The sequence below is a fragment of the Protopterus annectens genome, chromosome 7.part1 (assembly GCF_019279795.1).
Source record: "Protopterus annectens isolate FY-2018-M chromosome 7.part1, PAN1.0, whole genome shotgun sequence".
In the NCBI taxonomy this organism is placed as follows: domain Eukaryota; kingdom Metazoa; phylum Chordata; order Ceratodontiformes; family Protopteridae; genus Protopterus; species Protopterus annectens.
This window is the reverse complement of record NC_056740.1, coordinates 265477599-265501013: the sequence shown is the minus strand read 5'-3', so window position 1 is coordinate 265501013 and position 23415 is coordinate 265477599. Positions and strand designations below refer to the sequence as shown.

The following is a 23415-nucleotide window of genomic DNA, read 5'->3' as shown; positions in this document are numbered from 1 at the left end:
CCTCTACAGAGGCAAGATTACATCATCTGTGATTCCTGTGGATCTTGCGTTAGGCGCTGAGATTATCAGATCAGTTATCAGTCACTTATATGAGCTTTAACATGTACCTCAGGATAATAAATCTCCATTTATTGCAGACATTTTAGGTATCATCCTCAAATAATTTCAAAACTGACTTCATAAAGTTGGCAAACTGAGATATAACAAACATGGACATGTTATAGTGTGATATGCTGGTTACGAAGGAGAAAGAATAAAACAAAATAAATTTATTCTACAGAAAAAAAATTGCTGTAGGATTAACCTTTTATTTGAGTTTTAGGAGGATTGCTAATCAATTATTTTAAACACTACATAACTTTGCATCGTATTTAATTATTTTAATTTATTTATTTAATAGAGTTGGTAACTGAGGTGATCCCATTCTGGGAAATGCACAAATAGATAGACATAAATTAACAATAAAGTTAACAGATAAGTAAATTATAGAAAATAATAGCTAGAACAGAACTAGTAAATATCTTAATTATTTTTGCACAACATATGTAAGAAGTACCCAATGTTTAGCTTTGTTCTTTAACCTTCTAAAACAAAGTGTCCTGTTTTACAGGAAAGAACTGGGATCTTACTGCTGCTCTCAGCGATTATGAACAACTGCGTCAGGTGCACACTGCTAACCTTCCTCAGGTGTTTAATGAAGGACGATATTATAAAGAGCAAGAAAAAGAAACTCCACCTCCAGTAAAGAAGAGTGATCGAACAAATCTTCAGAGACTGGATGATAGTGCCCAAGGTAAATGCAGCTGACAACGGTCAGATAAAATCTACAACTCTCCTTGCTATCCATGTTTCAGTAAAATGAGTACCAGTTCACTATTTCTTGGTTATGACAGATGTACTGTTTCACTTCTTCTTCTGGCAGACCTTTCCGGTATGTAAACCTTTAATAATCTGCTCATAGATCCTGATATCTGAAGGTCATTTTCTTTTATATGGCCTTCTCAATGCTATGCATAGTAAGGTTTGGTCAGTGTGTTCCTGTTACGGTGCTATATGAGCTAATAACTAGACAGAGCAAACTTATCCTATTCAGAACTCTACAACTTACTATCTTGGTTTATCACAGATGTAGCACTCATCACTGCAGGGAATGCAGCAGTATATTTTATTAATAAACAATAAACCTTACTTTGGTGTGGTATGCTTCACCTATGAGGCTGAAGCCTCACTCTATAAACTGCATCAGCAGTGGGAAAATTCAAACACTGGCTGGTGGAACTAACTTGTGGTGTCTGACATTGCATTTTGAATCATTTTATGGCAACTTTGGTGGAACTTTTGGTAAACTATATTTTGGAAATGTGTGGTGCTGGTTGTTTGAATCTGCTAAGATGAAGCATTGCCAAAATATGGAAAGGTAGATATATATATATATATATATATATATATATATATATATATATATATATATATATATGTATATATATATTTATAGCAAGCTCAATATTAATTATTTTTAATATGTCTTTTTTGGCTGGTCATAGGGTTGTATGAACACTGTTTTTCACTGACTAATAAGGTAACCAAATGATCTACATATGTACACACTGTGTTCTGACATGCAGTGATGTCTAACCAAAGGGACTTCATTTTTATGTCATAGGTACTGTGATTTGTTTTTGTAATAATATTAGCTTGCACACACCACATTTCCAGGGAATGGTATGTTACTGGTGCCCATGCTGAGGCTATTTTAAATGTAATTTTTTTGTTTTGTAGGGTAGTTGACCCAAGTGTTTTTAATGTTAAATTTTGAAATTAATATTGTAAATTAAGTCTGACTCTCTCTGATCATAATAAATGTAAAGACGAAACAATACAAATCTAGATATTATTTTATAGCTGAAATATTACCCTGCCTAGAGCCCTGTTTGGTTATGATCTATCTCTGAATAGTTCACATTTGATTGATAAACAGAAGCAGGCAACAATTTAGATAAGCTTTATATTTCACAAGATTTAGAGATAAATGATATATGCAAAAGATCAAAGCTATTTTAATTTTGTCGTGCATACAGTATGGGCATTATAATGTGCAAGAGTGAAGAGGCAGTGCAATGTACAAACAGATTTGCTTAAGAAAAATCATTGAAAGAAAGAGTAGAGAGGTACAGGCCCAGTTCAGACAGGTTACAGCAAGGTATACATCTAGCGAATAGCGATAACTATTTCTGATTCAGAGACAGCACCTAGCATGGTGCCGCACTCTGAACACAAGCAGCACCACAGTGGGCTGCCTCTGTAACCATCCTACATGCTAATGAGACATTCTGGGGGAGAACCATATTCTAATTAGACATGTACTGTCCTCGGAACTGCCTGCTGTAAGGCATTTCATGCAACCAAGTAATTCAGAGAATCATTCTGCTGTGTAAATTAGCATGTCCACTCCTGGATGTTCATGGTGAAAGGGAGATAAGTGGACAAGTAGACTGTAGTGGTGCTTATACGTATGAGAGGGGGTGCATGTGTGTGTGTGTGTGTGTGTGTGTGTGTGTGTGTGTGTGTGTGTGTGTGTGTGTGTGTGTGTGTGTGTGTCTCTGCATGGGAGATTGCAGTAGGAGGGTAAATGAGGGAGTATATTAGGTGTGTGTGTGTGTGTGTGTGTGTGTGTGTGTGTGTGTGTGTGTGTGTGTGTGTGTGTGTGTGTGTGTGTGTGTGTGTGTGTGTGTGTGTGTGTGTGTGTGTGTGTGTGTGTGTGTGTGTGTGTGTGTATTTATGTGTATGTGTCTGGATTGAGTGTATGAATGAGTTTGTGGAGGAGGTGGGAGCTGTCACACCTGCACATTCCTCTAGACTAACAAGAAAATGCTGCAAAATTCTTGGGTGGACACTAGCACCCAGAGATAACTCTGACATATTGTCTCTTAATGGGACTTACACATAACATGGATGGGGGATACCACTAGTCACCAGTCTGTCAGATCATGCATTAATGGAATATAGGGCTGGGAAAATCCAAGCCACCAGGGAGGACACTTTAATAATGTTCCTTTAGGGCACTTAAAAAAAAAAAAAAAAGAGAGACAGAGAGAGAAAATTTGGGCCAGGGGGACTACTAGCCACTAGGAATACATATTTAACAAAGTGCCTCAATGTTGCTTCAACAAGACTTGTGACTTGGGTAAAACACTAGCCACCAGAGATTACACTTTCATCTCATGCACTATGGGAATTTGTACATAACATGAATTAGGCAGGAACATTAGACACTAGGGATACCTTTGGATAATCATGCCTTAATAGGACTTAGGGTCGGGGAACCACTTAATACCAGGGCAACTGTATATAGTGTGCCTAAAAGGCACTTAATTAAAAAAAACTATATCGTGAGGAACTACTGTTTATCACAGAAACTATAAATAGCTTGCCTTAAAAATATTGAAAAGGGCTTCAATCCCCACCTCCCACAGAACATATTAGCCCTGTGCAATACCTCAAGATGCCAGGGATTTAATGGAAATAAGAAATACAAGCTGGAAAAAATTACAAATGCAGAGAAAAGTTCTCAGCCATATACGCTTGCCACAAGAAACATCAGCATTAATCCACTGTGCTAACAAGTTAGTGCAGCAAGAGATATTTTTTTTCCATATAATGATGATCCTGGGTACTGTTCAATGCCTGCAACAGCCCATGACTTACAAGGGAGAGGAACAGGGCACATATAAGCATACTTCACAACCTCATAGCAAAAGACATGTAGACAAAGCTAAAATTAATGGTGAGATAAAGACACACAACCAGGGATGGATTTTAATAATCTATAATTAAATTTCCTGTTGTAAATTATAAAGTTGCTAGAATAACAGTTTTTGCACTAGCATGTATTTACTGAAAGGTATGAAGTATGAAACTGTAATGTCTATCATTAATGACTGTAATCCTTCGTGATTTAAAGGAGACTTTAGGAATGGTCTGAAAACATAGGGACAGGTATAGGGTATGTGTGTTTGTGTGTTTTTTTCTGTGTGTGTGTGTGTGTGTGTGTGTGTGTGTGTGTGTGTGTGTGTGTGTGTGTGTGTGTGTGTGTGTGTGTGTGTGTGTGTGTGTGTGTGTGTGTGTGTGTGTGTGTGTGTGTGTGTGTGTGTGTGTGTGTGTGTGTGTGTGTGTGTAAGAATGAATAGGGGGTGCCTGTGCCAATGGGATGCATGGGCTTATACTGTTAATTACTGCAGAAAAGTGCTGACCTGCATTCGCTGTAGTTAACACAGATTCATAGATATGAAAATTAACCAGTAATGAGGTCTTTCCTCAGTGTGGCTAATACATCTCTGAATCACTAATCTCTATAGAGTAAACAGCACCTTTTTACCAAGGCTTTTACTGTGAGCAGTTGTCCTGTTTCCTTGGGAATGTGGCTTTCTAAATGCACATATCTACTAATAATTCAAATGTACTCGGTTATCACAAAACTTGTTTGATTCTACATGGCTAACATGGTATCAACTTACAATGCATTGAAGTGTTTAATTGCTCTCCTCCATATTGATATGCTTAATCACAGGTGATCAGAACTACTGGATCTTGTATGTTAGAACCAGGCAGTTAATGTCTGATGAGAAGACCAATATGGTATACTGAGATCCAGAATTAAAGACATTCATTTTACGCCATTTGACATGTTGTTAAGGAACAGGGAGTGCGCAGTGTGTAGTGCAGCTACCTCAATGATTAGGTCTGCTTGCTTTAGATTTCAGTATAATATATATCACAGTTGGATATAAATCAGCTGATGAGTCATTTTCTGAGATATTTGTCCCAAGATGATGCTCTGTGTAGCATGAAGTGGAGTGTATTACTTTATATCCATTTTCAAATACTGTTGAACGTGAGGTGAAATGTAGTTTGATATTAACTTACAAAAGCCTATAGCATCTTGTGTGCTGAATATTCAGTCTGACTATAGCATATCAGAGGAATCATAAGAAACATATGAAATACAAGGCAACTGAGTCTTGTAACCCTTTATGCCTTACCAGTATCTACCATTAGAGTGTACCTCCTTTTTCAAAGAGGGCTAGGTTAGTCTAGCTGGGGTGAATTTGTGAATAACCATCCAATCATCAAGTTCCTCTCTGAATGAGGATAATATATCACACAGCTGGATTTACTGTGGGAGGCTATTCCAAATTTGAGGAATATGTTGCATAGTGAACCTTGTCTCACTGCAGTGTTTTATCCACTTGTCGATGAACATTTACATACCCGATTCTGGTATTTGTGAGACTATTGTAATTGTGGAGGTACAAGAGATCCAGGATTACTGGGTCTCTAATGGCAATGGTGGCAAAGGAAAGATTATCCCTCTATACAATAGTGAATAGACAGTGCTTCCAAAATGTTCTTGTAACTTAAGAGTTTTTAAGCCAGTGATCTTTACAATTCTGAACTTCTGCATCTTTGTAGTTGTTTTATATGACTAGTGAGGTACATTCCAAGGTGGGGCACTGTATTCAATCACTGCCTTAATCAATGTTCGATATAAGGGAACAATGACATCTTTAAATCTGGATAATAATACTTTGGCAATTAGCTGTGCTATGCATAATGACTTTCTAACTATTGTCAATACATGATTATAAAAGGAGAAGTTATCTACCAACAGAGGGAGCTTTGAGCAGCCATCAGTCCCTAGAGGAGTGGTACCAGCCAAGAAGTTAGTAGTTTGTGGGCCATTTTGGGCTAATTTCTATATCTTTCATTTCCCTACTGTAAAAACTGCATTTGCAAGGTTTTGCACGTCCGGGCAGCGCTGGTTAGCTAGGGCTAAATTTATCCTGGCTCCACCAAGTCTCCTCTTCAGTTTTTGAAAGTAGTCTAACTCTAAACCTAAGCACTTAAAAAAGCATCCTACAGTCCTGCACTTGCTCAGACCTAATAGCAAGCACTAATATACCCCGACACTTGATTGCCCAACAGGGCAAGGCTCATTATTCACCCCTCACCAACCAAATGACTAAGCAGCTCACCCTACTATTCAGACATGACCAAAGGGCAATTTCAGGTATACTCTCCAGTCCAGCTGGTGAACCTGGGTATCCTGAGGTATAGTTACAACTGCCTCATGTACACAGACAACCCTCTTCTCCTACCACAAAACATTAGCATATGCAAGAGATGCAATTATATAGCTAAATTGGAGGCTAAGCTCTCTCCACCCAAGACTGGAACAAGCAGTCATGAGGCAAAGGTTAACACTTGCACCACACATCCAGCCTCACATAGATATACTAAACCAGCACTGACAAAAAATACATAAATACACAAAATCATACTCGGAGGCTCAAAATAAAAACCTGCAAAAGCATCACAGACCTCCAAAGCAGACACCCAAAACACATGCACCTACCGTCACAAACCAGACAACACATAAAACACAAAACCAGTGTGCTGCACAATCACAGCCCTTAAGGTGAAATAACATACCTAACACACTAGTAGTAGGTGACTCTATAGTCAGGCACACTGATGTCTCACACACTAGGCCGGACAAGGAGAAGGTTACTGTTAGCTGCCTGTCGGGAACCAGAATCTGCCACATAACACAAGCACTCAGGTCACTCCAGAACAAGTACAAATATGACTCTGTCATTGTTCATGTTGGTGTGAATGACCTGAGATGTACCTCCCTGGACTACATGAAAAGAGACATGGAAAAGCTCTCTGATCATGTAGCCCAGGTGGGTATGACCCTGTCCCTGAGTAGCATCCTGCCCTCACCAAGAATGATACCGCAGTATAAAGAAAAAATGATCAATTTCAACAATTGGCTAAGCTTCTGGTGTCATTCAAAGGGGATCCAGTGTCTGTCCACCTGGGATGACATGCTCGACAGGCCTCGTTGCTTCCCAAGAGATGGCTTGCACCTGTCACCCCTAGGCTTTTGAATACTGACCAAGGCTCTTGCTGCCCACATAGTGCCTTTTTTAGGCAAGGCTCAAAAGTCAAACCCACCTCTGTAAACAGCACAAATAAAAAAATGAGGGTTATGCTACTCAACACCAGGAGTTTAAATCTCAAAATGCATGCGCTCGAAGCACTCCTCAGTATGGAGAACGTCGACATCTGTGCAATAACTGAAACCTGGTTCAAGGCTCCACAGAGCACCCCAGCACTACCGAGCTACAACTCATACCACACAGTTCGGCCACAGAACATGGACAGAAACACAAAAGGAGGGGGTGTATCCATATTCATCAAGGATACCTAAACCTCCAGGTTAGTGGCACAGCATGATACCTCCGAGATCATCCATGTGCAACTAACATCAGGCAAATCTGCAATGCAAATTGTGGCCTGCTACAGATCACCCTCCATGACCCAGGACCACCACTCTGCCTTTCTGGAGACACTGGAAAACATGAAGGTCCTACCGAACACCCTGATATTGGGCGATTTCAATTAACCTACTGTTAACTGAGAAAACTACTCAAGTACAAACTCTCAGGTCCAGCACTTCCTGGAATTTATCATCTCAAATGCCCTGGATCAGCTGGTAAACTCCCCTACCAGAGGTGAAAACATATTGGACCTGGTCATCAACAACATGGGCGACAGGTGTTCCACGCCAGAGGTCAACCCCATCACTGGTTAGATCAGACCATAAACTAATCACTCTGGATGTCCACAACCCACCACCACCCCCAACTAAAGAAACCACAGTAAAAAACTTTTCTAAAGCAAACTTCACCTTACTTAAGACAAGTAAGGTAGGTTTCACAGCCCCCACGCTAAAGGATAATGCTGCCCAAGATGCAGAAACCTTTACAAATGCACTCTATGAGCACCTACAAGGATGCATGGATCATGCCATCCCTAGCAAAACCAAGACTCTGTCCGCTAAAAGAAGAAAACCAGTCTGGTGGACCCTTGCCATAAACAGGCTATACAATAGAAGGAGGAAACTAGTTTAGAAAAACAGCAAATCCCAAGAAGGAAAGACATCCCTGATCAGTATCAGTAAGAAACTAAGGTCCCTCATAAAATCCTCCAAGGCTAACTTCGAAAGAAAAATAGCCAAGGATTTGAAAGATAACCACAAAGCCTTCTTTAGCTATGTCAAGAATCTAAGTGGCAATTCACAGATATGCTCTGAGCTAGTGCAAAATAGCACAAAATATACTGAACCCACTGATATTGCCAACATCCTGGCAGATAGATTCAGTGCAAACTTCACCCCCCTCTCACCCCCAAAAGGGCCCACAACAATACCTGAAAAGTGTAGTGTCCCGGAAATCACAGACGCACAGGTGAAAACAGCCCTTTCAAAAGCCAAAAGCACAGCATCAATAGGGCCAGATGGTGTCACAGGCTGCGTCTTGCATGAACTACAGAACGAACTAACCCCCCACCTAAACACACTGTTCAACCTCAGCCTCTCCACAGGCTATGTGCCCATGGAATGGTGCACAGTAACGGTTATTTTGCTCCACAAAGGAGGGGCCACAACTGACCCTGGTAACTATCACCCCATAAGCCTGACTAGCCTGGTCTGCAAGGCTATGGAGCGCATCATCATGGAACTCATTAACAAAGACATTGGGAACCTCCAAACACTTGACCCGACCCAGTTTGGCCTTGTTAAGGGCAGATCATGCCTACTAAACCTGGTTGACTTCTTCGAGACAGTCACCAAGACCATAGATGAGGGGAAGGTAGTTCACACAGCCTACCTTGAACTCGCCATTGCTTTTGACACCATTCCCCACTCGGGAATTATAGAAAAACTCACCAGCCTGAACATAAACCACCTACATCACGAGATGGGCTGTTAACTGGCTTACAGACAGAACTCACACGGTAAGAATAGCGGGCTCCAGGTCTGACTCTAAACCAGTCACAAGTGGTGTCACACAAGGCTCAATCCTGGGACCCCTACTGCTCTGTATATACATCTCAGAAGTACAGGCAAACACAGGAGAACTATGGATAACCAAGTTCGCCGATGACTGCAAACTGGGAGCCATAATTGACTCTCCGGCTGACACAGACATTCTCCAAAAGGGCCTTACTGAGACGGACACCTGGTGTCAAAGTCATGGTCTCAGGCTAAATGCCAAAAAATGCATAGTCATCCAGTTTGGGAAAAACAAAACACCCATGAATTACCAAATAGGTGGCAGCCCCCTTAATACAGAAGAGATAATAAGAGATCTGGTGTCCCAGGGAGACAGTAATCTCTCCTTTGACAATCATATTGCCAAAGTAGTTAGGAAATCCTTCTGTGTAGCCCATCTAATTACTAAAGGGTTCACATCTAGAAATAAAGAGGTTATAGTGCCCCTCTACTTGTCACTCATCAGACCCATTATAGAGTACAATGCCCCATTTGGGATTTACCTCATAAGACACTTCCAACAGCTGGAAAGACCACAAAAGTATCTCACCAAGAGGATTACTGGTCTCAAACATATGTCCTATGCAGCCCGACTGGAAAAACTCCATTTGTACTCAGTGGCATATCGCTTACTCAGAGGTGATCTCTGCCTGACATACAAAGCCATGTCTAACTTAGAATTGATGGACATGCTCCACCTAAAGAAATCCAAGTCACTGCGAGCCACTTGCTCTAGTGAGCTAAACCTTGCCACAACAATAAATAGAACATGCTGGAGGGATAGATTCCTGTCACAGAGACTCCCCATGCTTTGGAACAAAATTTCTAACTACATTAGGCAGAGCCCCTCACTAACACTCTTCAAGAGAAACTTTGACAAGTGGATGGGTAACAGAAAATACACCCCTGGGATCACTTAATTGGCTCTTCTTGACAAAGGCTCAGTTAATTAATCAATGAGGCAGTGAAAGCTGACACACGCTGGTTAGGCTTATAAATGCCCTCGGGCAGATAGCCTAGTACCTACCTATGAACCTATGAACCAAAGTTCCGAGGTCTTTAACATTCTCATTTTGGAGAGGGGGTGTTGTCTATCCTGCATCTGGGGCCAGAGGTTGTTGAACAAATTTGGCAATATTGCACTTTTTAACATTTGATTTTGAGCCGCATGGTTAATACAGCAGGTATTTAGAAGTGTCAGTTCTTGCTGAAGACCTTTGTCATCAGAGGGGGAATTGACAATTACTCCCTGTTTACAATCATCTGCAAACTTAGTTAGGCAAAAATCTTGGTTCATGGTCTAGAGATAATTAAAGTTAATGTCAGACAAAATGCCAAACAAGAGAGATTCTACTACTGAGCTCTGTGGGACACCACTGGTCACTTTCAAATGCTTCCATAAGGCACCTGCTACTAATAAAGTGTAGTTTATGCCTTTTAGCCAATTTGCTAACCATTTTAGCACATATGAATATATTTGTAATGCATTAAGCTTACTAACCATGCTAGCATGCAGAATGGTGTTAAACAACTTGTGTAGGTCTCATGATGATGGGCCTATAGCTCCCAGGGTCAGTGTTGGGGACAACCTTAAGGAGTGGCATCACTACTGCTGTGAGTGAAACCTCAGGGACAGAGCCAGTGGCTAAACTCAGGTTAAATTGTTTAAGGGGTGTTTCTGCAAGGGTTTGTTTAATATTGTTTCATAAACAGACAAGTATATTTTTAGATCACATGGAGGAAGTAATTTTGTCTTGGATAGCACCTTCAGTATGTATCTTTAGTGATGATAGGGTGTCTGAGAGGTTCAGGGAATGAATGAGCTTTGAAGAGTCATTTCTGGGGTAAAATTTACACTGAATTTATTTGCTAGCTTATTGGCAATGTCTATATGATCAGAGTAGTTGGTACTATCTGATTAAAGTAGTTGATGCCATCATTTCATACTTTCATAATGTAGCCAAAGAAGGATTTATACTTTTAATTAGCTTCAGATGCTAACCTAAGATCACAGACTGCTTTAGTGGATAAAACTTTTTTTTTGCAATTTTTAGCCAATTTTCTGATCTTACACTTTGATGTGAGGGTATTTTGATCAGCTGTATACTTCAAGAAATGTTTTTTTTTTCTTGCTTTGTAGAGTTTTTTTATGTTGGTGGGCCACCTGGATAATTTGTTTAATTTCCCATTACGTTTAAATATCCAACATTTTCAGTGATTACAACATCATTTTGTTTAATTGTTTTGAAAATATGGAGACACAGCATCTTGCCATTTGCTGCCTGCAAGAGTGAGGATGCTCTTTGTGTTTCACTGTTGCAGTTATTACATTTGGGTAATCTGCTGGCAGGTTGCCCTCAGTCAGCCTGAATAACAAAGTCTTGGGTCCTGTGTCGGTTGCTGTCTCCTCTTCCATGACATCAGGTCGTCAGGGGTATAAAACATGCAGCCAACTCCATTTTACCCAGTCTTTCTTGCCGCGCGGTGCCCAAAGTAGAAGCAGTTCGCAAGTGCCGGTCAGCCGACTCCTGAAATTTTCACATTCGAGTTTCAGAACTGAAGTCTTCAAACTAAAGCTAAGTACCTCATTGGAGAAACATTTTCTTGCTCTTTACCGATGTCAGTAAAAGTTAATAATTGCATTACTTGTGGGAAGCAAATACCTCATAAGGATTTTCATTTGTACTGTATTACTTGCCTAGGCCCAGATCATAACGTGCCTTGCTGTCGATTTTGTGCTAGATTTAACCAATGCACTATCAAGCGTCGGTATATTTTTGCTTCTAAATATTTTGGATCAAAATTTAATTATCCTGAAATGTCGTCGGTTAGCAATCCAACTACCGGAGTTCACAAAAAATGAAAAGAAAAAGACAGAGACAGACCGTTGAGGTCCAAAACCAACGACGAAGCTTCTCCTAAGCCAGTTGCCGTTTCGGCGGTACTCAGTGAAGTGCTTTCGCAGCCCCTGATACCCGCTACTTTTGAGTCGCAGGCCTCTACCGAGACCCATTCAGAGTCCGGTATGCCGCAGGATTCTCAGAGTATTGAACCCGTGGATGTCTCTCCATTGGATGGGTCTGGAGCCGCTGAGCAGGCACCGACTTCTGAGGGTGTTTTCAGGCCTCAACATTTTTATATTAAACCAATGCCAGCCTCAAAAACAAGGTTAAAAACATCTTCTATGTCTAAAAAACTGACGCATGTGCCACGTGCTCAGGCCCCTATGCCTAAAAAGCAGATGATCAAAATGGCTGTGGACTTAATTACCTTGATCAGGGGTTCCCAACACCCCCCCCCCCCGCTAAGAGGCCTAGGCAAGGCACTGATTATGAATATTCAGATCAGATTTTTCCATTTCTTCTGATTCCTCTTCTGATCAGGAATTTTCTATTCCACCCTATGAGGATTCTGATGCAGAGGAATCCATCCCATCTGCATCTCCTCCTGAGGATTACTCTTTTGGAGAAACTTTGCATACTTTAAGGGAACATTTTCACTGGGAGAGTCAGGACTTCTCTGAATCAAAAAAGCGGCTTAAGGATTTCCTTCTTCTTCCTCAGCATAGGCCTTTGGCAATACCTCCTGTATTAGACATTGTTGATGATGATGTGTTTTCGGAATCAAGCATGGCTCCTGATTCCCTACCTCCGGCTCCTAGTAAGCCAGACAGATATTACAGGGTTCCTGACTCCCACAAATTTCTATTCAAAAATCCTGCTGCTGATCCTGAAACTATTTCACAGGGTCCCAGGGGTGTAAAGGTCTCTACAGCCAAAAGTCCTACCCCCTCTGATAGAGATTCCAGGGCGCTGAATAGATGGGGAAAGAAGGTTTATATGTCTGCAACCTTGGCAATCAGGGCCTTAAACTGGCAGTTTCATATGCTTAAATATCAACAGCATGTTATGGGCTTACTGAAACAGAAAATGATGTTGATTTCTGATTGTGTGGAAAATAAAGAGTTACAGGAATTATTGCATTCAGCAGAACAGGTTGGAAAGCATACTTTGCAATGTGGTTTTGATTCCTTGGAGGCCTCTTGCAGGGCCGCAGTTACTGGATCTGTGATTAGAAGGCATGCCAGGCTCAAGGAGCAAAATCTGCCTGATCGTGTTAAAGCTAAATTGTTGGAAGCCCCCTTGCAGCATGATACTCTGTTTGGTAATAAGGCAGAAGAGGTTTTAAAGAAAATGGAAGACAAAACTAAATCTATGCAAACTGTAAAAGATTTCTTACAAGTGCAGCCACCCTGGTTCAGTAGGCACTGGCCTACTAAAAGTAGGTCCTTTCCTGTGTCCAACAGAGCCACTCAAGGCAAATCCAGGTGCTCAAAAGGCTCCAGATACCAATCACAGGGTTCTTACAGGTCAGAGCAATGGGGTGCCTCCAGCTCCAAATCTGGAGGAAACAAAGCACAACCCTAAAGTAAGCAGTCTCAATGACTTTCCTCTACCATCACCAAGCACTTATCTTTTGGTAGCCCCCTTGGGGGGGGGGGGGAACTAGCACTTCATGCTCAAAATTGGCAGTTAATTACCCAGAGCAAGTGGGTATTAAACATAGTATCCCAGGGGTACAGATTTCATTTCCATATTTTGCCAATTCCAAACGGATGGCCAGATCTGCCACAAAATCAGTGGGCAGAGGCTCAGAAACAAGTTATGTCCCTCATGGATATGGGGGCTATTCAACCAGTACCAGAAAAGGAAAAAGGACAAGGATTTTATTCAAGACTTTTCCTGGTACCCAGAAAAGACAATTATTGGCGTGCAATACTAGACTTATCAATTTTGAACACGTTCCTGGGCATTCCAAAATTCAAAATGCTGACTTTACAACAGCTACTGCCTATGCTGGGCAGGAATGCTTGGTTAGTGACTTAAAACTTAAAAGAAGCATACCTGCATATCCCAATAAAGGAATTATGCAGAAGATACCTCCACTTCAAGGCAGGTTTTTTGCATTACCAATTCTCTGCACTGCCCTTTGGCTTATCTACTGCACTCAGGGTCTTTACAAAGTGCCTGGCACCAGTAATTGCATTCTGCAGACAAAGAAGCATACACATTTATCCTTATCTAGATGACTGTCTCATTCAAGCAGAGGACAAGGACACTCTTCTTCAACATCTGGCATTTGTAAAAAGGCTTCTAACATCCCTTGGGTACACAATAAATGAAAAGAAATCCCAGCTGGTACCCTCTCAAATAATTACATTCCTGGGTGCAAGCTTGAATACAACTGCCCAGATGGCTTACCTTATGCCAGACAAACAAAGGCAACTGACAACATAGTTCAAACAAATGGCAACAAAAACCCAGTTATCTGCAAGACAAATTCTGCAGGCTTTGGGGTTCATGGCATCCTGCATTCTACTAATTCCATATGCGAGACTGCATATGAGGAAACTTCAATGGTACCTAAAAAGTTTATGGAGTCAACATTGTCACAGTCTGGAAACAATGATTCCTTTCATTCCCTGCCTACAACAGGAGTTTCTTTGGTGGGCAGAGACATGTCACCAAAACAAGGGACTGTCATTCACTCTACCCCCTGCCACCCAAACCCTAACTACAGACGCATCAGACTATGCTTGGGGGGGCACCTGGCGGGGAGATGCATTCAGGGCAAATGGAGCCCAAAACAAATTAATCTGCATATCAACAAGAAAGAGATGCTAGCTGTTCAGAATGCTCTGACAGCCTTCAAGGACTTACTTCATCCAGGACAACTACTGATAAAGACGGACAACACCACGGTTATGTGGTACATAAATAAGCAGGGGGGTACACATTCCTACCACCTTTGCAGACTAGGCATGGCATTGTGAAACACAGCTTTGACTTACCAAATACATCTTCAAGCTCAGTTCCTGCCAGGAAAACAAAGTACTCTGGCAGACGACCTAAGCAGAAATCTTTTTTTTTTTTTCAATAATATTTTTATTGTTTTCTTTTTCCATTCCAAAACATTCACAAGAAAAAACACAGGTGTTGTTCATACAGTATTCAAAGCAGTATTCTTAAAACATATTTACATTATTTACATGAATGCTTCCATATTCTCTCTTAAAAGTAGATGATGAGGTTGTTTTCTCCAGGGTTCGTAAATTAAAGTAGTATAGTTCCAAATAATGTTATGTTTTTTGTTGTGTACATTGAAGGCTTGTTTCAGATTCGATGTTTTATGCCAGTATAATATTGAACATTTGTTCCATTGATTTCAGGCTGGAGGGATTTTTGTTTTGTTTGTGTATTATGGATTTGTGGGCTAATATATGCTTTATTGCTAGGATTTTAAACTTTTCCCAAGAAGTTTTGGATGGGGTCAACCATTTAGTAGCTATGTAGAGTTTCATTAGTAGAAAAATATTGATGAGGATGACTATTTGGTTTTTGGATAGGTTAGTTGGGGGGATATGTAATATTGTAAATTCCTAAGTAAGTGTTGATGACTGGTATCCCATCTTTTGTAGTTGTAGTTTCAGGGAGTTCCAAAGTTTAAATATACATTTGCAGCTCCAGAACATATGCAAAAGGTCAGCAGTTTCATCTTTACAATGTGGGCACTTGGGAGAGTTTTTTGGGTTGAATTTATGCAAGCTAAGGCATGTATAGTATGCATTATTGAATATCATAAGTTGGGTAAATGTTAATTTTTGAAGGGAAATGGATTTTGCCGTTAGATTGAATGCTTGTGTTATTTTATTATCATTGATCAATGGTATTTTTTTCCAATAATTAGACAGTAATAGATGATCTTGATATTTGATGTCTTATATCAATTTGTATGAACATGTTATAAATTTGCTACTTCGTAGATGGGTTTGATTTAGTGAGATACATTTCATCAAATCATCTTTATTAATGGTTATATTGTGAAAGTAGCTTGTAGAGATTTCCTTACTCTGCCTCAAGATCAGTAGATATGATTTAGGAAGGCCCAGTTGATGTCTTAGTTCATGGGCGGAGGAATTTAAATATGGATAAATATCTTGTAATGTTAAGTTAATTATGAGTGGGAATTTTTTCAGGTCTATTAGCTGATTATTAATTTTCAGGTTGGGATTTTTGTGGAAGGGTTGTAGGGTCATCATGTGTTGGAGGAGATTTAATGATCTGAAAAGATTTTGCATTAATGTTATATAGTTTCTGATGGGTTCCATTAGATTATATGTTTTATAGATGTCTCTGTTTAAAAAGGGTAGTGCTTTGGGATTTATATTCAGGCGTTCAATGTGTTTAAAACATAGTCTTAACCAGTGTGGGGACCAGTTATTACTTTGTGTGTCATAATTTGCAATTCTTAGAGTTCTGTTGGCATTTATGATTAGGTAGTAATTTTCAAAGTTAGGTAGATCTAAACCACCATTGTTTTTCAGGGTCATATGATATTCTACTTTTTTTGGTTCCCATATAAATTTAGCGAGTTCAGTGTGCATTTGTTTAAAAAAATTTTGGGGTATTACCAACTGTAAAGACATAAAAATGTATAGTAGTCTGGGCAAGATATTCATTTTAGTGATCTAAACTTTTGCTAGTGGTGGTAATTTCAGATTTCCCCATCTCTTTAGGTCACATAAAATGTGTTCCCAATTTTGTTTAATATTATTAAGATAAAAGTTTTTATTATCTGTAGAAAATGTAATTCCTAAATATTTGATCTTTTCCTCAGATTTTAGTTGGCCTATCAATGGTAAGAGTGAGAAAGGTTTCGGATTTCTTAACGAAAGGATGTTGTTTTTTTTAAGGTTTATTTTATAGTTTGATATTACTGCAAAATCTTCAATAGCAGATAGTATTTTTTTGGTGTCTGAGATTGGTGTTGTACAATATATGATGAGGTCATCGGCAAAGGCTGACATAGTTATTCTTGTGCCATAAATTACTGGGGCATTATGATATATATTTTGCTTGATGTTTAAGAATAAGGGTTCTAGATATAGGTTAAATAGTAGAGGAGATAGAGGACATCCTTGTCGGGTTCCATTTCTGATTTGAATTATGTTAAACCACCTTTTATTTATATATAATGTTGTATATGGGTTTTTGTATAGTGTTTTTAAGGTTAGGATAAATTCTTGGGGTATATTAAAGTAGGTAAGATCTGAAATAAAAAATTTATGTTGACTCTATCGAAGGCCTTCTGGGCATCTATAATGAGTGCATATATGTTTAGATTTTTTTGATTAGCATATGATATTAATGTGTGTAGTGTTAAAGTATTATCACTGGATTGTCTAGATGTTAAGAAGCCAGCTTGTTCATTAGATATAATTATATTAGAAATTTTCTTCAGTCTATTGGCCAAAATAGATGTCAGAATTTTCATATCAATGTTTAGGAGTGATATAGGTCTATAGTTATCTGGGTTCTGAAGATCCGTCTTTTCTTTGGGTATGAAAATTGTTTTGGATACATTAAAATGAACATCATTCATTTTATTGTTTATTATATAATTTAATATGTGCGATAGAATTTGTGTGGTAATATTGCAGAATGTTTTGTAAAATTCCGCGGTAAGACCATCTGGGCCAGGAGATTTGTGTGGTTTCAGTTTTTTAATTGTTGATATTATTTCTTCAGTGGATATTGGTTTTATTAGATCTTTCTGTAATTTCTCATCAATTTTCGGAAAGTTAAGTTTTTGTAGGAATTCACTATTATTTTCATTTAAGAGTGAGTTTTTTTTGTTCTCCATAAATTTGTGAGTATATCAATTCAAAAATGTTGATAATATCTTCAGTTTTCGTGAAGGTTCTATTCTTAAGGGATATTTCAGGAATATGAGAGGGTGACCTCGACTGATTAATGATTCTTGCTAGTGTCTGAGATTGCGTTTGTATATGATTGGCATATTTTGCAAGTATTTTAGTTTCATGGAATGATAATTTGTTATTTTGAGTCAGGAAAAGGTCTTTCTGGCATTTCAATAGTTCTGTTTCAGTTTGCGTGTTGTAGTTTTTCATTAAATCCTGTTCTAGTGATTTGATTTTATCCTCCAGTAGCTGTTCTTCTCTAATTTGTTTTTTTTTATAATACGAAGATTTTTGGAGAAAGATGCCTCTTATTTGGGCTTTAGATGCCGCCCATTCAATATCAGGGGCGTGTTGCTGTTTTACTACCTTAACTAGTGAGGATTTAAGTATATCCTGGATTTCTTGAACAATTTCTTTTTTATTTAAAAGGTTGGGGTTTAAGGACCAGTTATATCTGGAATAAGGTGTGTTATTTCTGTTATCTTTACTAATGTTTAGGGTAATTTTAGAGTGGTCAGACAAATAGTGGGCATGTATAGATACTGTGGGGTCAAGATATATTAGCGCTTCTGAAATTATAAAGAAGTCAATTCTTGACCACATTTTATGACACTTAGAGTAAAATGTAAAGTTGTTTGCGGAATTTGTTTTATTACCATATTTAAAGGGATCGTATAATTTAAAATCGTATTTAAGTTCACTTAATGCTAACATTGGTTGGTTATTGAAATATCTTTGTGGGCTTGATTTATCCTGTTTCGGGTTTTGGTAGGCGTTCCAATCACCCCTATGATTATGTAGTGGTTATTATATTGATTTAAGATAGGATATAGTGAAGCAAAGAAGGAATGTTGATTGTTGCATGGTGCATATATATTGAGAATTATAATAGGCTTATCATAAACGGAAGTTGAAATAATTACGTAACACCATCTCCCTTCGTTATCTATTTTGGAATCTATAATTTTGTCTTGATAATGATCTTTAATGATTATTGCTACACCAGCACTATTAGTTTTACCTTCAGAGGCTATTATTTCTCTTATCCATTTTTTCTTTTTTATTTCTGACCATTGGTCATTGGTTAAATGAGTTTTCTGAAGTAGTATAAAGCTAGCCTTAGCCTGCAGACATAGATGAAGAAAGAGTTTCCTTTTTTTATGTTCTGGAGCCCTTTAATGTTCCATGAATCTATTTCCCACATTCATAAATCTTTTAAGTTGTTTAAGTAGTCTTGAAATATGTGTGTATATAATGGTTTAAGTAGATTTTTTGTCAAACGTATGTTATGGAAGCATTCTTTAATTCCCGTCCCTCCCCTGTGCCTACCCACTATTCTCCTGGACCAGGAATTTAACAGGACCTTAGAAAGATTTGGTATTGTCTTGTTTTGTATTAGTAGTAAGAAAAAGCTTTGCTTGTTAGCATATGGGCGGTAAAGGAAACTTACTGGTCCTGTATAACCTAAAATTATTTGTACAAAGCCTATCCCACTTATTCCCTAGCACACACTGCTATTGTAATCTACGTCTCTTCTTGTTGGATTTATTTATGAGGTGTCAAAGTTTGAATAATTCTTTACACCATTCCTGAATATAACTTAATATAGGGAACATCAGTTTACTCCATTAAACACTAATAATATTTGAGAGATTTCAAACTATAGATTATTATCTCTAATTAGTTCTATAACTAAATACATTATGGATATATCTTCCTTGTCTAGTTTTATTTTGTATGTGTTTCTATCTTCTCTAGGCCAGATTTTTATATCTCTGTTTATACCTTATCTTACTTAGGTGAAGTATTCGTATTTTAAACTTCAAGTGAAATCCGACTCCTAGAATCCATCATTTTAATATCATTGCCCCAAGGCTTTAATCATTGAATGGCATTGTGTTAAAAAGGTCTTACGGTGATTGTTCTCTACCATATATTTGGTGTTCATCATATATTGGAATCTATAGAATCTTTACTTAGTCCTGGAGAAAACAATATATATAGATAGCAGTTCAGGTTTATATATATGTATAACATAGACATAAATAGTTAGGCATTTCGTTGGAGCACCTATCAAACACAAAAAGGTTATAGCAACTAGTAGTTAGCAGTCAGTTATTTGTTAAAGTAAAGTATCTTAAAAGCTTTTCCATAAATGTGATCTTCAAGTTTTGAGTTATTTATAGCTTTTGTTAATTTAACATGCAAATAGTGAGTCCCTTCCTGTTTGTAGTTCATTGTAAACTGCAGTTATAATGTAGTGTTAGGCAACCTCCATCCATATTTCCAAATATTAAACTATTCCTGACTGTAGGAAAGCAATTCCAATAAAACAACAGAAATATGGCACACATTAAGTATTCCTTCAGTATTACCACACTCTTTTCTACCTGGGAGGTGAATATTGGGATAGATTGGGGTTACAGATGCCTAAAGTCTGATCATAATAATGTTAGCAAACAGAACAAGATTTTCAGTACAGTTTATAAAACATAATGATTTGTTTTATATGATCATAATAAGAATAATATGTACTTGCTTATTATACAATTTGTTAAGCAAGTAGGTGGGCTGTGTAAAATGTTCTTGGGACCCTACACCATCTAAGCGTTCCTTTCCCATAATCCTGTATGATTATGGCATGTAGGTTAGTGACACGAAGTAAAGTAAAAGCTCAATCATCTGCTTGTGTGCATGTATTTGTGTGTATGGGTGTGTTTGTGAGCGTGTGTGTGTGCTCCGTTTTTTATTCATTGTCAATTTGCTAATGATCTGTAGAGAAATATATTGATTGCATTGTTTTTTTTTTTTTAATATGTAAGCCAAATTTCCTTTATCTGGGCAGTATTCACGAAGCTCTAATTAAATAGCCCTATGTACTGAAGGAGAAAAACATGATTGCACTTTCTGGGGCAGCATTGGAGAGCTTCATTATTACAGCTATCATGACAACCACTACTTCTGGACTGCTACTGTAATTCCTGTTTTAAAAAAAATATATATATATATAAAGTGGCGTACACTTATAGATATTATCCACATTTCCCTCATGAAAGCTGTTGTAGGCTTAGATATATAAAAGAATGATTTTACAAAATAATATTTACTATTATCGGGCAAAGGGAGTGTTGTATAGTATTGTTAGAGGTGTATTTATCGTTTGTGTAACCATGCAATACTTTTTCTTTAGTTACAATTCCTTTAAACTTCCCTCCAATCTTCAGGCAGCCAGGTAGGTTGTTTAGCTTCTCGAAGGTTGACTCAGATTTCCGGCGGACTTCCGGAAGCGCCACATCTTGAAGACGACCGCTCAAGCTGTACATCCAATTTTGGTTCCTCTCGTGCGAATGCCAGTGTGATGCGCAGATTATGTACTTCCTGTTTCAGGTCTCGCGCTTTTGTAGAATGGGAAAAGAGTTTGCGCCAGTCCTAAAGTACGGCCTAGGGCAGGGTAAACACCAGATATAGGTAAAATAAGACCTCGGCTGTTGGTGGGAGATTAATCCGACCTCAGTGCTTCAGCAAGTCAGATCGGAATTTGAAGCTAGATCTCGATGGCAGGATTGGATTTAAACATAGACATGAAGGTAGATTTAAGGTATTTGGGTACTTCATTTGAAATTTTAGCTTTTTATCTATCAGGAATTTGCAATAAGGAGATAAAAGCTGTCTGTTTTGTCTAATTTGCAGAGGCAAGTCCTGGGCTAGAGATATTCTGTTGTTATTCCATATTAATGGACCGCCATTTTTCTTTGCTGTTATTAGTATTTTATTCACATCTTGAAAATTGAGAAGTTTGGCATAGACAGGTCTTGGAATATTTGAGGCTTGAGATTCTCTCAGGGCTTTGTGTGCTCTTTCTAATGTTATTTGATGTGCAGTTTTTGGGTCTTTGAGTAGTGTTGCAAATATTTGGATGATAGAAGGGATCAATTCATTATGTTGTACATTTTCCGGTATACCTCTGATGATTATGTTATTTCTTCTAGATCTTGCCTCAAGGTCAATAATTTTAGCTTGCATAGTTTGAAAGTCTGCTTCATGTGTATCAGATTTTTTAGCTAGCAGGGCTATTTTGTCCTCATTCTTCATAATTTTGGCTTCAGATTTGTCCATTCTTTCCAGGATTTGATTGAAGGAAGTACCAAAGGATTGTACTTGAGCATATAATTCTTTTATGGCATCTTGTATAGGTAATAAAGCTGCTTTAATATCTTCCAAGTTTGCTAGTTGATCTGTTTTATTTTTAACCCCTGACTTTACAGTATCATGTTGCTTTATTATTTTCTGTCTTTTAGAGTTTAAATCTTTCTCAGGTGATAAAAGATCTGACAGTTTAGTTTTTGTTGTTGTAGTGTCCATATTTTTATCTTCTTTTGACATTTTGTGAAAGTAGTAACTTCTTGGTTTATATTTGGGTGTGTATGAGTAGAGTAGAGTGTTCTGAGCACACGGCTTCTATCTCTGAGTCTTTCTTCAGTTCCAGGTAATCAGTTATAATCTTGATAGATTTGGTGTTTCTTCAAGTTCATTCACCCCTTTTGGGTTTCTGGATATTAAGTAGAGTTGTAGTTTCAGAAAATTGTTATTGTATAGGACTAGGTAATTCCTCTGAGTTAATTTTTCCTCTGAGTATTTGGAGAGCTGTAGATTAGCAGTGTTCACAGAACGGCAGCCATCTTTGAATCTGTCCTAAGCAGAAATCTTATGGACCCGCACGAATGGAAACTGAATCCACAAATCTTCAGCATGTTAACACAGAAATGGGGGAGCCCAGACATAGATCTATTTGCCTCTCCCAAAATTATCAGTTGGACAAATTCTGCACAAGAACTCATCACAAAAAAGCATGGAAAGTGGATGCCCTATCCTTCAGTTGGAAAAACCTATCAGTCTATGCCTTTCCCCCTCTGCATCTTCTCTCCAAGATCTTACTAAAAGTCAGACAGGAAAAAACAAAAATGATCCTACTGTCTCCGGACTGGCCTCACCAGCACTGGTACCCACTTCTAGGGAATATGTCTCAATTTCCTCCTTGGTACTTGCCTCAGATACCTCATCTACTGTCTCAGCAGAACAATCAAATTCTGCACACTCAGCTCCAAACTCTGAATCTTGCGGCATGGCTGATCATTTAATTATTCAAACAACATCTCTCAGTAAATCTGTGATGGATGTCATTTTGGAAGCCAGAAGGCCTAGTACTAGAAAATCTTATGCTGATAAATGGAAGAGATTCTGTGCTTGGAACCAAGCACAAGGAACAGACACAGCAAAGCCCAATATTCCTCAGATTTTACAATATTTTACTGAGATGCTTGACAAGGGCCTATCTTTTTCTTCAATGAAAATCCATGCCTCTGCCATCTCGACTCATTACAGCACAGAGCCTCCCCTCTTTTCTCATCCTCTGCTTAAACAGTATCTCAGAGGGGCCAAAAATTTAAGGCCTCCCAGAAGATCACCAACTCCTGCATGGGACCTCAAATTTGTGCTGGAAAAACTCACCCTGCCTCCTTTTGAACCAGCAGCTACTGCGGATATAAAATTTCTATCTTGGAAAACAGCTTTTCTCTTGGCAGTCACTTCAGCAAGAAGGGTTTCAGAACTACAGGCTCTCATGGCTGTGGAGCCTTTTATTACATTTTACCCAGACAGGGTGCCCCTCAGGACCAATGCTTCTTTTATGCCTAAGGTGGTATCCAGTGTGGCTCTTAACCAGACAATTCACCTGCCAGCATTTTACCCAAATCCG

General features: G+C 38.6%; 1 protein-coding gene across 1 annotated transcript in view; it reads left to right on the top strand.

Moving 5' to 3' along the window:
• The first annotated feature begins 209 nt into the window (after nucleotides 1-209).
• OTUD7A (OTU deubiquitinase 7A) overlaps nucleotides 210-23415 on the top strand; it is a 999311-nt gene continuing 976105 nt past the window's right edge. The window contains exons 1-3 of the mRNA XM_044078484.1: nucleotides 210-217; nucleotides 401-405; nucleotides 611-793. Of these exons, the coding sequence (XP_043934419.1) occupies nucleotides 210-217; nucleotides 401-405; nucleotides 611-793 (196 nt within the window). The remainder of the gene's footprint in view (nucleotides 218-400; nucleotides 406-610; nucleotides 794-23415) is intronic.